The sequence below is a fragment of the Panulirus ornatus genome, chromosome 31, assembly GCF_036320965.1.
Source record: "Panulirus ornatus isolate Po-2019 chromosome 31, ASM3632096v1, whole genome shotgun sequence".
NCBI lineage: Eukaryota > Metazoa > Arthropoda > Malacostraca > Decapoda > Palinuridae > Panulirus > Panulirus ornatus.
In genome coordinates this window covers 19153301-19169601 of record NC_092254.1, presented here as the reverse complement: position 1 = coordinate 19169601, position 16301 = coordinate 19153301, and the positions used below count along the sequence as shown (strand labels likewise).

Here is a 16301-nt window from a genome sequence, read left to right as displayed (position 1 = left end):
GGGAAGGGGGTTGTCATTTCATGTGTGGCGGGGTGGCGACGGAAATGAATAAAGGCAGCAAGTATGAAATATGTACATGTGTATATATGTATATGTCTATGTATGTATATATGTGCATACGTTGAAATGTATAGGCATGTATATGTGTGTGTGTGTACTTGTATGTATATGCATGTGTATGTGGGTGGGTTGGGCCATTCTTTCGTCTGTATCCTTGCGCTACCTCGCTAACGCGGGAAACAGCGACAAAGTATAATAAAAATTATATATATATATATATATATATATATATATATACATATATATATATATATATATATATATATATATATATATATATATATATATATATATCCCTGGGGATAGGGGATTAAGAATACTTCCCACGTATTCCCTGCGTGTCGTAGAAGGCGACTAAAAGGGGAGGGAGCGGGGGGCTGGAGATTCTCCCCTCTCGGTTTTTTTTTAATTTTCCAAAAGAAGGAACAGAGAATTGGGCCAGGTGAGGGTATTCCCTCAAAGGCCCAGTCCTCTGTTCTTAACGCTACCTCGCTAATGCGGGAAATGGCGAATAGTTTGAAAGAAAAAGATATATATATATATATATATATATATATATATATACATATATATATATATATATATATATATATATATATATATATATATATATATGTGTGTGTGTGTGTGTGTGTGTGTGTGTGTGTAATTCTACTTATATTACAGATTCTACATGGTTATCAGAGAAGATGCATCACACGGGCTCGTATATACATCGTGGTAGAACAGCGTCACCTTCACATTTAAGTAGTTACAGTGTTGTGTGTGGCAGTGTTAAAGTTGATGGCTATTGTTACATCCATATTACTTGAGAGAGAGAGAGAGAGAGAGAGAGAGAGAGAGAGAGAGAGAGAGAGAGAGAGAGAGAGAGAGAGAGAGAGAGAGAGAGAGAGAGAGAGAGAGAGAGAGAGAGAGAGAACAGTGTTTCTTCATTCATGATGGTGAAGATGTCAAGATGGCATAGTCGCCAGCGGGGTAATAACACAGAGTGGCACAGTCATCAGTGATACATAGAGTGGTAGAGTCACCAGTGATACATAAAGTGGCACAGTCATCAGTGATAGATAGTGGCACAGTCACCAGTGATACAGTGGCACAGTCTCCAGTGATACATACAGTGGCACAGTCACGAGTGATACATATAGTGGCAAAGTCATCAGTGATTCACAGAGTGGCAGTCTCCAGTGATACAAAGAGTAGCACAATCACCAGTGATATATACAGTGCCACAGTCACCAGTGATACATAGAATGGCACAGTGATACATAGTGATACATGGAATGACACAGCCGTCAGTGACACATAGAGTGGCAGAGTCACCAGTGATACATAGAGTGGCAATATCACCAGTAATATATAGAGTGGCACAGTCACCAGTGTAAATAGAGTGGCACAGTCACCAGAGATACATACAGTGGCACAGTCACCAGTGGTACAGTCACCAGTGATACATTGAGTGGCACAGACATAAGTGATACATAGAGTGGAACAGACACCAGTGATATATAGAGTGGCAGAGTCACCAGTGATACATAAAGTGGCAAAATCACGAGTGATAATAGAGTAACACAGTCATCAGTGATACATAGAGTGGAACAGACTACAGTTATACATAGAGTGACACAGACATCAGTGATTCATAGAGTGGCACAGACATCAGTGATACATAGAGTGGCACAGTAACCAGTGATACATAGAGTGGCACGGTCACCAGTGATATATACAGTGGCACAGTCACAAGTGATACATAGAGTGGGACAGTCATCATTGGTCATAGAGTGGTACAGTCACCAGTGATATATAGAGTGGCAGAATCACCAGTGATACACAGAGTGGCAGTCACCAATGATACATAGAGGAGCAGTCAACAGTGATACATACAGTGGCACAGTCACCAGTGATACAAAGAGTGGCACAGTCAAGTGATATATAGTGACACAGACATCAGTGATACATAGAGTGGCACAGTAACCAGTGATACATAGAGTGGCACAGTCACCAGTGATATATACAGTGGCACAGTCACAGGTGATACATAGAGTGGGACAGTCATCATTGGTCATAGAGTGGCAGAGTCGCCAGTGATACATAGAGTGGCAAACACACCAGTGATATATATAGAGTGGAAGAGTCATCAGTGATACATAGAGTGTCAGAAACACCAGTGATACATAGAGTGACACAGTCACCAGTGATACATAAAGTGGCACAGTCACCAGTGATACATAGAGTGGCACAGTCACCAGTGATACATAGAGTGGCACAGTCACCAGTCATATATAGAGTGGCACAGACCAGTGATACGTAGAGTGGCACAGTCATCAGTGATACATAGAGTAGCACAGACACCAGTGATTGATTTAGTGGCACAGTCAAGTGATATATAGTGACATAGTCACCAGTGATACATAGCGGCACAGTCATCAGTCATACATAGAGTGGCAGAGTCGCCAGCGATACATAGAGTGGCAACACGCCAGTGATATATAGAGAGTGGAAGAGTCATCAGTGATACATAGAGTGGCAGAAACTCCAGTGATACATAGAGTGACACAGTCACCAGTGATACATAAAGTGGCACAGTCATCAGTGATACATAGAGTAGCACAGACACCAGTGATACATTGAGTGGCACAGTCACCAGTCAAACATAGCGGCACAATCACCAGTGATACATAGAGTGGTACAGTCACCAGTGATACATAGAGTGGCACAGTCACCAGGGATACATACAGCAGCACAGTCAACAGTGATACACTGACTGGCACAGGCACCAGTGATACATAGAGTAGCACAATCACCAGATACATAGAGTGCCACAGACACCAATGATACATAGAGTGGTAAAGTCAACAGTGATACATAGCGGCACAGTCACCAGTGATACATAGCGGAACAGTCACCAGTGATACAAAGAGCGGCACAGTCACCAGTGATACATTGTGGCACAGACACCAGTAATATATAAAATGAAACAGTCACCATTGATTCATAGCGGCACAATCACCAGTGATACATACAGTGGCACAGTCACTAGTAATACAGCGAGTGGCACAGACACCAGTGTTACATATAGTAACAGAGTCACTAGTGATACATAGAGTGGCACAGTCACTCGTGATACATAGAGTGGCACTGTCACCAGAGATACATAGACAGGCCTACACAACTGTGATACATAGTGGAACAGTCACTAGTGATACATAGAATGGCAAAGTCTCCAGTGAAACATAGATTGGCAATGTCTCCAGGGATATGTAGTGGCACAGTCACCAGTGATACATAGAGTGTCACAGTCACCAGTGATACATACAGTGACAATCACCAACGATACATAGAGTGGCGGTCACCAGTCATACATCCAGTGGCACAATCACCAGTGATAAATAGAGAGGCACAGTCTCCAGTGATACATAGAGTGGTAGAGTCACCAAGGATACATACAGTAGCACAGTCACCAGTAATACATTGACTGGCACAGGCACTAGTGATACATAGAGTGGCACAATCACCAGATACACAGAGTGGCACAGACACCAGTGATACATAGAGTGGCACAGTCACCAGTGATACACAGAGTGGCACAGTCACTAGTGATACATAGCGGCAGAGTCATCAGTGAGACATAGAGTTGCATAGTCACCAGTGATACATAGAGTGGCACAGTCACCAGTGATACATAGAGTGGCACAGACACCAGTGATACATAGAGTGGCACAGTCACCAGTGATACAAAAGTGGCATAGTCACCAGTGAAAAACAGCTGCACAGATACCAGTGATACATAGAGTGGCACAGTCACCAGTGATACATAAAGTGGAACAATCACCAGTGATACATAGCGGCAGACACCAGTGATACATAGTGGCACATTCATCAGTGATACATAAAGTGGCACAGTCATCAGAGATACATTGCGGCACAGTCACCAGTGATACATAGAGTGGCACAGTCACCAGTGTTACATAGAGTGGCACAGGCACCAGTGATGCATAGAGTGGCACAGTCACCAGTGTACACAGAGTGGCACAGTCACCAGTGATACATAGAATGGCACAGTCACCAGTGATTCACAGAGAGGCACATTCACCAGTGATACATAACGGCACAGACAACAGTGATACATAGAGTGGCACATTCATTAGTGATACATAGAGTGGCACAGTCATCAGCGATACATTGCGGCAAAGTCACCAGTGATACATACAGTGGCTTAGTCACCAGTGTTACATAGAGTGGCACATTCACCAGTGATACATAACGGCACAGACAACAGTGATACATAGAGTGGCACATTCATTAGTGATACATAGAGTGGCACAGTCATCAGCGATACATTGCGGCACAGTCACCAGTGATACATACAGTGGCTTAGTCACCAGTGTTACATAGAGTGGCACAGGCACCAGTGATGCATAGAGTGGCAAAGTCAGCAGTGATACACAGAGTGGCACAGTCACCAGTGATACATAGAGTGGCACAGTCACCAGTGATTCATAGAGTTGCACATTCACCAGTGATACATAACGGCACAGACACTAGTGATACACAGAGTGGCAGAGACACCAGTGATACATAGAGTGGCACAGACACCAATGATACATAGAGTGGCACAGTCACTAGTGATACATAGAGTGGCACAGTCATCAGTGATACATAGCGGCACAGACACCAGTGATACATAGAGTGGCACAGTCACCAGTGATACATAGAGTGGCACAGTCACCAGTGATTCACAGAGTGACATAGTCATCAGAGATACATAGCGGCACAGTCACAAGGGATACATACAGTGACACAGTCACCAGTGATACATAGAGTGGCACAGTCACCAGTGATACATAGAGTGGCAACATCATCAGTGATACATAGAGTGGTACAGTCACCAGTGATACATAGAGTAGCACAGTCAAAAGTGATACATAGAGTGGCACAGTCATCAGTGACACATAGAGTGGCACAGTCATCAGTGAAACACACAGTGGCACAGTCATCAGTGATACATAGAGTGGCACAGCCATCAGAGATACACACAGTGGCACAGTCGTCAGTGATGCATAGAGTGGCACAGACATCAGTGATACAGTCATCAGTTGTGATGAAGATATACAAGATAAACGCTAGGCGGTAGAGTTAGTCATCAGACATACAACGGTCAGAGTAGTAACGTCATCATAGCTACAGCTACAGCTGTTGCTTAGTCATTGAGGCACAGTAAGGTAGTGTTAGCATTACCATCATGATATGTAGAGCGACAAATATTTCCAATTCAATAACAATATTCACGATCTATATTTACTGTGTTATTACCAACAGATGATGCTGGTACTTGTTCACACTAACCTTTGGTACCATTGCAGATCGATAGTGAAGATCCTCTCCTGGTACTGTCCGTCACCTGACCTGAAGGTAAGAAATATAATCAATGAACACGTAATAAACGACCTTATCAATAAATTATTCACTGTCAGTTCGCTGATGATACATCGCTGGTGGCTGATTCGGGTGAGAAAATGCAGAAGCTGGTGATTGAATTTCGTAAAGTGTGTGAAAGAAGAAAGCTGAGAGTAAATGTGAATAAGAGCAAGGTTATTAGGTACAGTAGGGTTGAGAGACAAGTCAATTGGGAGGTAAGTTTAAATGGAGAAAAACTAGAGGAAGTGAAGTGTTTTAGATATCTGGGAGTGGATTTGGCAGCAGATGGAACTATGGAAGCGGAAGCGAGTCACAGGGTGGGGGAGGGGGAGAAAGTTCTAGGAGCGATGAAAAATGTGTGGAAGGCAAGAACATTATCTCGGAAAGCAAAAATGGCTATGTTTGAAGGAATAGTGGTTCCAACAATGTTATATGGTTACCAGGCGTGGGCTATAGATAGAGTGAAGCAGAGGAGGGTGGATGTGTTGGAAATGAGATGTTTATGGGACAATATGTGGTGTGAAGTGGTTTGATCGAGTAAATAATGAAAGAGTGTGGTTGAGAGAGCAGAAGGGGGTGTGTTGAAATAGTAAGGACACATGGAGCGAATCAGTGAGGAAAGATTGATAAAGAGGATATTTGTGTCAGAGGTGTAGGGAACAGGGAGAAGTGGGAGACCAAATTGGAGGTGGAAGGATGGAGTGAAAAAAATTTTGAGCGATCGCGGCCTAAACATACAGGAGGGTGAAAGGCGTGCAAGGAATAGAGTGAATTGGAACGATGCATTGTACAAGGGTGGGCGTGCTTTCAATTGACTGAAACAGGTCATGTGAAGCGTCTGGGGTAGACCATGGAAAGGTTTATGGGACCTGGACGTGAAAAGGGAGCTGTGGTTTCGGTGAATTATACATAACACATAGAGACTGACTGTGAATGAATGTGGCCTCTTTGTCGGAAATAAGTATGAATATGTACATATGTATATATGTAAGTGTCTATGTATATTTAAGTATGTATATCTGCGAGTATACGCGTTCATGTATATATATGCGTATAAGAGTGGTTGTGCAATTTTTCGTCTCTTTCCTTGCGCTACCTCGCTGACTCGAGATACAGCTATTAAGTATAATATAAGAAAAGAAATATAATGATAGTAGTAATAATGTATATATATATATATATATATATATATATATATATATATATATATATATATATATATATATATACATATATATATATATATATATATATATATATATATATATATATATATATATATATATATATATATATATATATATATATATATATATATATATATATATATATATATATATATATATATATATATATAATATATATATATATATTTATATATATATATATATATATATATATATATATATATATATATATATATATATATATATATATATATATATATATATATATACATATATATATATATATATATATATATGTATATATATATATATATATATATATATATATATATATATATATATATATATATATATATATATATATATATATATATATATATATATATATATATATATATATATACCTACATATATATATATATATCTATATATATATATATATATATATATATATATATATATATATATATATATATATATATATATATATATATATATATATATATATATATTTATATATATATATATATATATATATATATATATATATATATATATATATATATATATATATATATATATATATTGTAAATAAAAAACAAATAGATTTATTATAAATTATAAATTATAAAACATAATGATAGTAGTGATACTAATATATATATATATATATTTATATATATATATATATATATATATATATATATATATATATATATATATATATATATATATATATATATATATATGTACACACACAGACACCTACATATATACACATGCACATAATTCACACTGTCTGCCTTTATTCATTCCCATCGCCACCTCGCCACACGTGGAATAACATCCCCCTTCCCCCTCATGTGTGCGAGGTAGCGCCAGGAAAAGACAACAAAGGCCACATTCGTTCACACTCAGTCTCTAGCTGTCATGCAATAATGCCCGAATCCACAGCTCCCTTTCCACATCCAAGCCCCACACAACTTACCATGGTTTACCCCAGACGCTTCACATGCCCTGATTCAATCCACTGACAGCACGTCGACCCCAGTACACCACATCCATCTAATTCACTCTATTCCTTGCCCGCCTTTCACCCTCCTGCATGTTCAGGCCCCGATCACTCAAAATCTTTTTCACTCCATCTTTCCACCTCCAATTTGGTCTCCCACTTCTCCTCGTTCCCTCCACCTCCTACACATAAATCCTCTTTGTCAATCTTTCCTCACTCATTCTCTCCATGAGCCCAAACAATTTCAAAACACCCTCTTCTGCTCTCTCAACCATGCTTTTTTTATTTCCACACATCTCTCTTACCCTTACATTACTTACTCGATCAAACCACCTCACACCACATATTGTCCTTAAACATCTCATTTCCAGCACATCCACCCTCCTGCGCACAACTCTATCTATAGCCAACGCCTCGCAACCATACAACATTGTTGGAACCACTATTCCTTCAAACATACCCATTTTTGCATTCCGAGATAATGTTCTCGACTTCCACACATTCTTCAAGGCTCCCAGGATTTTCGCCCCCTCCCCCACCCTATGATTTACTTCCGCATCCATGGTTCCATCCGCTGCCAGATCCACTCCCAGATATCAAAAACACTTTACTTCCTCCAGTTTTTCTCCATTTAAACATACCTCCCAATTAACTTGACCTTCAACCCTACTGTACCTAATAACCTTGCTCTTATTCACATTTACACTTAACTTTCTTCTTTCACACACTTTACCAAACTCAGTCACCACCTTCTGCAGTTTCTCACATGAATCAGCTACCAGCGCTGTATCATCAGCGAACAACAACTGACTCACTTCCCAAGCTCTCTCATCCACAACAGACTTCAGACTTGCCCCTCTTTCCAAAACTCTTGCATTCACCTCCCTAACAACCCCATCCATAAACAAATTAAACAACCATGGAGACATCACACACCCCTGCCGCAAACCTACATTCACTGTGAACCAATCACTTTCCTCTCTTCCTACACGTACACATGCCTTACATCCTCGATAAAAAAATTTCATTGCTTCTAACAACTTGCCTCTCACGCCATATATTCTTAGTACCTTCCACAGAGCATCTTTATCAACTCTATCATATGCCTTCTCCAAATCCATAAATGCTACATACAAATCCATAAATGCTACATACAAATCCATTTGATTTTCTAAGTATTTCTCACATACATTCTTCAAAGCAAACACCTAATCCACACATCCTCTACCACTTCTGAAACCACACTGCTCTTCCCCAATCTGATCCTCTGTACATGCCTTCACCCTCTCAATCAATACCCTCCCATATAATTTACCAGGAATACTCAACAAACTTATACCTCTGTAATTTGAGCACTCACTCTTATCCCCTTTGCCTTTGTACAATGGCACTATGCAAGCATTCCGCCAATCCTCAGGCACCTAACCATGAATCATACATACATTAAATAACCTTACCAACCAGTCAACAATACAGTCACCCACTTTTTTAATAAATTCCACTGCAATACCAAACAAACCCGCTGCCGTGCCGGCTTTCATCTTCCGCAAAGCTTTTACTACCTCTTCTCTGTTTACCAAATCATTTTCCCTAACCCTCTCACTTTGCACACCACCTCTACCAAAACACCCTATATCTGCCACTCTATCATCAAACACATTCAACAAACCTTCAAAATACTCACTCCATCTCCTTCTCACATCACCACTACTTGTTTTCACCTCCCCATTAGCGCCCTTCACTGAAGTTCCCATTTGCTCCCTTGTCTTAAGCACTTTATTTACCTCCCTCCAGAACATCTTTTTATTCTCCCTAAAATATAATGATACTCTCTCACCCCGACTCTCATTTGCCCTCTTTTTCACCTCTTGCACCTTTCTCTTGACCTTCAGTCTCTTTCTTTTATACATCTCCTACTCAGCTGCATTTTTTCCCTGCAAAAATCGTCCAAATGCCTCTCTCTTCTCTTTCACTAATAATCTTACTTCTTCATCCCACCATTCACTACCCTTTCTAATCAACCCACCTCCCACGCTTCTCATGCCACAATAGCAAAAACAAAGCAAAATAAATAAAGAAATAAAGAAATATATATCTTTTCTTTTCTTTTAAACTATTCGCCATTTCCCGCGTTAGCGAGGTAGCGCTAAGAACAGAGGACTGGGCCTTTTTTGGAATATCCTCAACTGGCCCCCTCTGTTCCTTCTTTTGGAAAATTTAAAAAAAAAAAAAAAAAAAAAAAAAAAACGAGAGGGGAGGATTTCCAGCCCCCCGCTCCCTCCCCTTTTAGTCGCCTTCTACGACACGCAGGGAATACGTGGGAAGTATTAAATACGTGGAAGAAATATATATATATATATATATATATATATATATATATATATATATATATATATATATATATATATATATATATATATATATATTTCTTTATATCTTTATTTATTTTGCTTTGTCGCTGTCTCCCGCGTTTGCGAGGTAGCGCAAAGAAACAGACGAAAGAAATGGCCAAACCCACCCCCATACAGATGTATATACATACACGTCCACACACGCAAGTATACATACCTATACGTCTCAATGTACACATATATATACACACACAGACACCTACATATATACCCATGCACACAATTCACACTGTCTGCCTTTATTCATTCCCATCACCACCTCGCCACAAATGGAAATACCATCCCCCTCCCCCCTCATGTGTGCGAGGTAGCGCTAGGAAAAGACAACAAAGGCCCCATTCGTTCACACTCAGTCTCTAGCTGTCATGCAATAATGTCCAAAACCACAGCTTCCTTTCCACATCCAGGCAACACACAACTTTCCATGGTTTACCCAAACGCTTCACATGCCCTGATTCAGTCCACTGACAGGACGTCAACCCCGATCCAATTCACTCTATTCCTTGCCCGCCTTTCACCCTCCTGCATGCTCAGGCCCCGATCACTCAAAATCTTTTTCACTCTATCTTTCCAGCTCCAATTTGGTATCCCACCTCTCCTCGTTCCCTCCACCTCCGACACATATATCCTCTTGGTCAATCTTTCCTCACTCATTCTCTCCATGTACCCAAACCATTTCAAAACACCCTCTTCTGCTCTCTCAACCACGCTCTTTTTATTTCCACACATCTTTCTTACCCTTACATTACTTACTCGATCAAACCACCTCACACCACATATTGTCCTCAAACATCTCATTTCCAGCACATCCACCCTCCTGCGCACAACTCTATCCATAGCCCACGCCTCGCAACCATACAACATTGTTGGAACCACCATTCCTTCAAACATACCCATTTTTGCTTCCCGAGATAATGTTCTCGACTTCCACACATTCTTCAAGGCTCCCAGGATTTTCGCCCCCTCCCCCACCCTATGATTCACTTCCGCTTCCATGGTTCCATCCGCTGCCAGATCCACTCCCAGATATCTAAAACACTTTACGTCCTCCAGTTTTTCTCAAATCACACTTACCTCCCAATTGACACGACCCTCAACCCTACTGTACCTAATAACCTTGCTCTTATTCACATTTACTCTTAACTTTCTTCTTTCACACACTTTACCAAACTCAGTCACCAGCTTCGGCAGTTTCTCTCGCGAATCAGCCAACAGCGCTGTATCACCGCGAACAACAACTGACTCACGTCCCAAACCCTCTTATCCACAACAGACTGCATACTTGCCTCTCTCTGCAAATCTATTGTATTCACCTCCGCATCAACCCCATCCATAAATATACTGAACAACCATGTAGACATCACGCACCCCTGCCGCAAACCGACATTCACTGAGAACCAATCACTTTCCTCTCTTCCCATTCGTACACATCCGTTACATCCACAATAAAAACTTTTCACTACTTCCAGCAACTTTCCTCCCACACCATATACTCATAATACCTTCGACAGAGCATCTCTGTCATCTTTATCATAAGCTTTCTCCAGATCCATATATGCTACTTACAAATCCATTCGTTTTTCTAAGTATTTCTCACATACACTCTTCAAAGCAAACAAGTGACCTATACATCCTCTACCACTTCTGAAACCACACCGCCCTTCCCGAACCTGATGCTTTGTATATGCCTTCACCCTCTCAATCAATACCCTCCCATATAATTTCCCAGTAATCCTCAGCAAACTTATACCTCTGTAATTTGAACACTCACGTTTATCCCCTTTGCCTTTGTACAATGGCACTATGTATGCATTCCGCCAATCCTCAGGCACTTCAACATGAGCTTCTGCAGTTTCTCACCCAAATCAGCCACCAACGCTGTATCGTTAGCGAACAACAACTGGCTCACTTTCCAAGCCCTCTCATCCACAACGGACTGCATACTTGCCCCTCTCTCAAAAACTCTTGCATTCACCTCTCTAACAACCTCATCCATAAACAAAGTAAACAACCATGGAGACATCACACACCCCTGCTGCAAACCGACATTCACTGGGAACCAATCACTTTCCTCTCTTCCTATACTTACACATGCTTTACATCCTCGATATAACTGTTCATTGCTTCTAGCAACTTGCCTCCCATACCATAATCTCTTAATCCCTTCCACAGAGAATCTTTATCAACTCTATCATATGCCTTCTCCAGATCCATAAATGCTGCTACAAATACATTTGTTTTCCTAAGTATTCTCACATACATTCTTCAAAGCAAACACCTCATCCACACACCCTTTACCACTTCTGAAACCTCACTGCTCTTCCCCAGTCTGATGCTCTGTACATGCCTTCACCCTCTCAGTCAATACCTTCCCATATAATTTCCCAGTAATACTCAGCAAACTTATACCTCTGTAATTTGAACACTTACCTTTATCCCCTTTGCCTTTGTACAATGGCGCTATGTATGCATTCCGCCAATCCTCATGCACTTCACCATGAGGCATACATACATTAAATATCCTCACCAACCAGTCAACAACACTGTTATCCACTTTCTTTAATAAACTCCAATGCAATACCATCCAAACCCACCGCCTCGCTGGCTCTCATCTTTCGCAAAGCTTTCACTACCTCTTCTCTGCTTACCAAATCATTCTCCCTGACCATCTCACTTCGCACACCACCTCGACCAAACACCCTATATCTGCCACTCTGTCATCTAACACATTCAACAAACCTTCAAAATACTTACCCCATCTCCTTCTCACATCACCACTACTTGTTATTACCTCCCCATTATTCTCCTTCACCGATGTTCCCATTTGTTCTTTTGTCTTACGCACTTTATTTACCTCCTTCCAAAACATCTTTTCTTCCTCCCGAAAATTTAATGATACTCTCTCACCCCAACTCTCAATTGCCCTCTTTTTCACCTCTTCCACCTTTTTCTCGACCTACTGTCGCTTTCTTTTATACATCTCCCAGTCTTTTGCATTATTTCCCTGCAAAAATCTTTCAAATGCCTCTCTCTCCTGTTTCAACAATAATTTTGTTTCTTCGTCCCTCCACTCACTACCCTTTCTAATCTGCCCACCTCCCAAGCTTCTTATGCCACATGCATCTTTTGTGCAAGCCATCACTGCTACATTAAATACATCCCATTCCTCCCCCACTCATCGTACGTCCTTTCCTCTCATGTTTTTCCATCCTGCACTCAGTCTCTCCTGGTATATCCTCACACAAGTCTCCTTCCCAAGCTCACTTACTCTCACCATTCTTTTCACCCCAACATTTTCTCTTTTCTTTTTTTGAAAACCTCCACAAATCTTCACCTTCGCCTCTACAAGACAATGATCAGACATCCCTCCATTTGCACCGCTCAGCATATTAACATCCAAAAGTCTCTCTTTCACGCTCCTATCAATTAACATGTAATCCAATATAGCTCTCTGGCCACCTCTCCTACTTATATACGTATACTTATCAATATCTCTCTTTTTAAACCAGGTATTCCCAATCACCAGTCAATTGTCAGCACACAAACCAACAAGCTCTTCACCATTTCCATTTACAACACTGAACACCCAATGTACACCAATCATTCCCTCAACTGCCACATTACTCACCTTTGCATTCAAATCACACATTACTATAACCCGGTCAAGTGCATCAAAACTGCTAACACACTCAATCAGCTGCTCCCAAAACACTTGCCTCTCATGATCTTTCTTCTCATGCCCAATAATCACCCATCTCTCTCCATCCACTTTCAGTTTCACCCATATCAATCTAGGGGTTACTTCTTACATCCTATCACATACTCCCACCACTCCTGTTTCAGTAGTGCTACTCCTTCCTTTGCTCTTGTCCTCTCACCAACCTCTGACTTTACTCTCAAAACATTCCCAAACCACTCTTCCCCTTTCCTCAAACATACTACCTATCTCTCCTCTTTCCTCATCTTGCTTACATCCACACACATTTAGACACCCTAATCTGAGCCTTCGAGGAGAATGAGCACTCCCCGTGTAACTCCTTCTGTTTCCCATTTTAGAAAGTTAAAATACAAGGAGGGTTTCTAGCCTCCTGCTCCCGTCCCCCTTAGACGCCTTTCTCACCTATCCCAAGGGATAATATATATATATATATATATATATATATATATATATATATATATATATATATATATATATATATATATATATAAATACAGCAAATGATGTAAGGGGAGTGGGGGAGGAATGGGATGTATTTCGGTAAGTAGTGATGGCTTGGGCAAAATATGCTTGTGGCATGAGAAGCGTGGGTGGTGGGCATATTACAAAGGGTAGTGAGTAATGGGATGAAGTAAGATTATTATTGAAAGAGAAGAGAGAGACATTTGGACGATTTCTGCAGGGAAGTAGTGCGAATGACTGGCAGATGTATAAAAGAAAGAGACAGGAGTTCAAGAGAAAGGTGCAAGAGATGAAATAGAGGGCAAATGAGGGTTGGGGTGAGAGAGTATCTTTCAATTTCGGAAGAATAAAAAGATATTTTGGAAGGAAGTAAATAAAGTGCGTAAGACAAAAGAACAAATGGGAAATCGGTGAAGTGGGCAAATTGGGAGGTAATAACAAGTCGTGGTGATGAGAGGAGATGGAGTGAGTATTTTGAAGGTTTGTTGAATGTGTTTGATGATAGAATAGGAGGTATAGATTGTTTTGGTGGAGGTGGTATGCGAAGTGAGAGGGCCAGGGAGAATGGTTTGGTAAACAGAGAAGAGGTAGTGAAAGCTTTGCAGAAGACGAAAGCCGGTAAGGCGGAGGGTTTGGATGGTATTCCAGTGGAATTTATTAAAAAAGGGGTGACTGTTGTTGACTGGTTGGTAAGAATATTCACTATATATACGATTTATGGTGAAGTGCCAGAGGATTGGCGGAATCCATGCATAGTGCCATTGTCCATGGAAAAAGGGGATAAAGGTGAGTGTTTAAATTACAGAGGTATAAGCTTTTTTAGTATTTCTGGAAAATTATATGGGAGGGTATTGAGTGAGAGGGTAAGGCATGTACAGAGCATCAGATTGGGGAAGAGCAGTGTGGTTTCAGAAGTGATTGATGATGTGTGAATCAGGTGTTTGCTCTGAAGAATGCATGTGAGAAAAACAGATTGATTTGTATGTAGCATTTATGGATCTCAAGAAGGTATGTGATAGGGGTGATAGAGATGCTTTGTAGAAGGTATTAAAATTATATGGTGTGGGAGGTAGGTTGCTAAAAGCAGTGAAAAGTTTTTATCAAGAATGTAAGACATATGTACGAGTGTACGAGTAGGAAGAGAGGAAAGTGATTCGTTCCCGGTGAATGTCGGTTTGCGGCAGAGGTGCGTGATGTCTCTATGGTTGTTTAATTTGCTCATGGATGTAGTGGTTAGAGAGGTGAATGCAAGTGTTTTGGAAAGAGGGGCAAGTATGCAGTCTGTTGCGAATGAGAGGGCTTGGAAAGTGAGTCAGTTGTTCGCTGATGATACAGCGCTGGTGGCTGATTCGGGTGAGAAACTGCAGAAGTTAGTGACTGAGTTTGGTAAAGTGTGTGAAAGAAAAAAATCTGAAAATGAATGTGAATAAGAGCAAGGTTATTAGGTTCAGCAGGGCTGAGGGACAAGTTAACTGTGATGAAAGTTTGAATGGAGAAAAACTGAAGGAAGTGAGGTGTTTTAGATATCTGAAAGTGGATTTAACAGCGGATGTAACCATGGGAGCGGAAGTGAGTCACGGGGTGAGGGAGGGAGCGAAAGCTCTGGGACATTGAAGAATGCGTGAAAGGCGAGAACGTTATCTAGGAGAGCAAAAATGGGTATGTTTGAAGGAATAGTGGTTCCAACAATGTTATATGGTTGTGAGGCGTGGGCTATAGATAGGGTTGTGCGGAGGAGGGTGGATGTGTTGGAAATAAAGTGTTTGAGGACAATATGTGGTGTGAGGTGGTTTTGATCGAGTAATTAATGAAAGGGTAAGAGAGATGTGTGGTAATAAAAAGAGTGTGGTTGAGAGAGCAAAAGAGGGTGTATTAAAATGGTTTGGTCACATGAAGATAATAAGCGAGAAAAGATTGACAAAAAGGATATATGTGTACCTCGTACCTCGCTTACGGTCTACCTTACTCAAGTTTTACAAGTGCGTCCATCAGAAACTCTAGTGTTGCTCCTCCTCCAACTTTGTTAAACCAGTGGA

At 40.7% G+C, this 16301-nt stretch overlaps 1 protein-coding gene across 1 annotated transcript in view; it reads right to left on the bottom strand.

The window, feature by feature from the left end:
- Positions 1–16301, bottom strand: part of LOC139758855 (uncharacterized) — a 123994-nt gene that overhangs the window by 19316 nt on the left and 88377 nt on the right. Inside the window, exon 4 of the mRNA XM_071680718.1 lies at positions 5404–5463. Within this exon, the coding sequence (XP_071536819.1) occupies positions 5404–5463 (60 nt within the window). The remainder of the gene's footprint in view (positions 1–5403; positions 5464–16301) is intronic.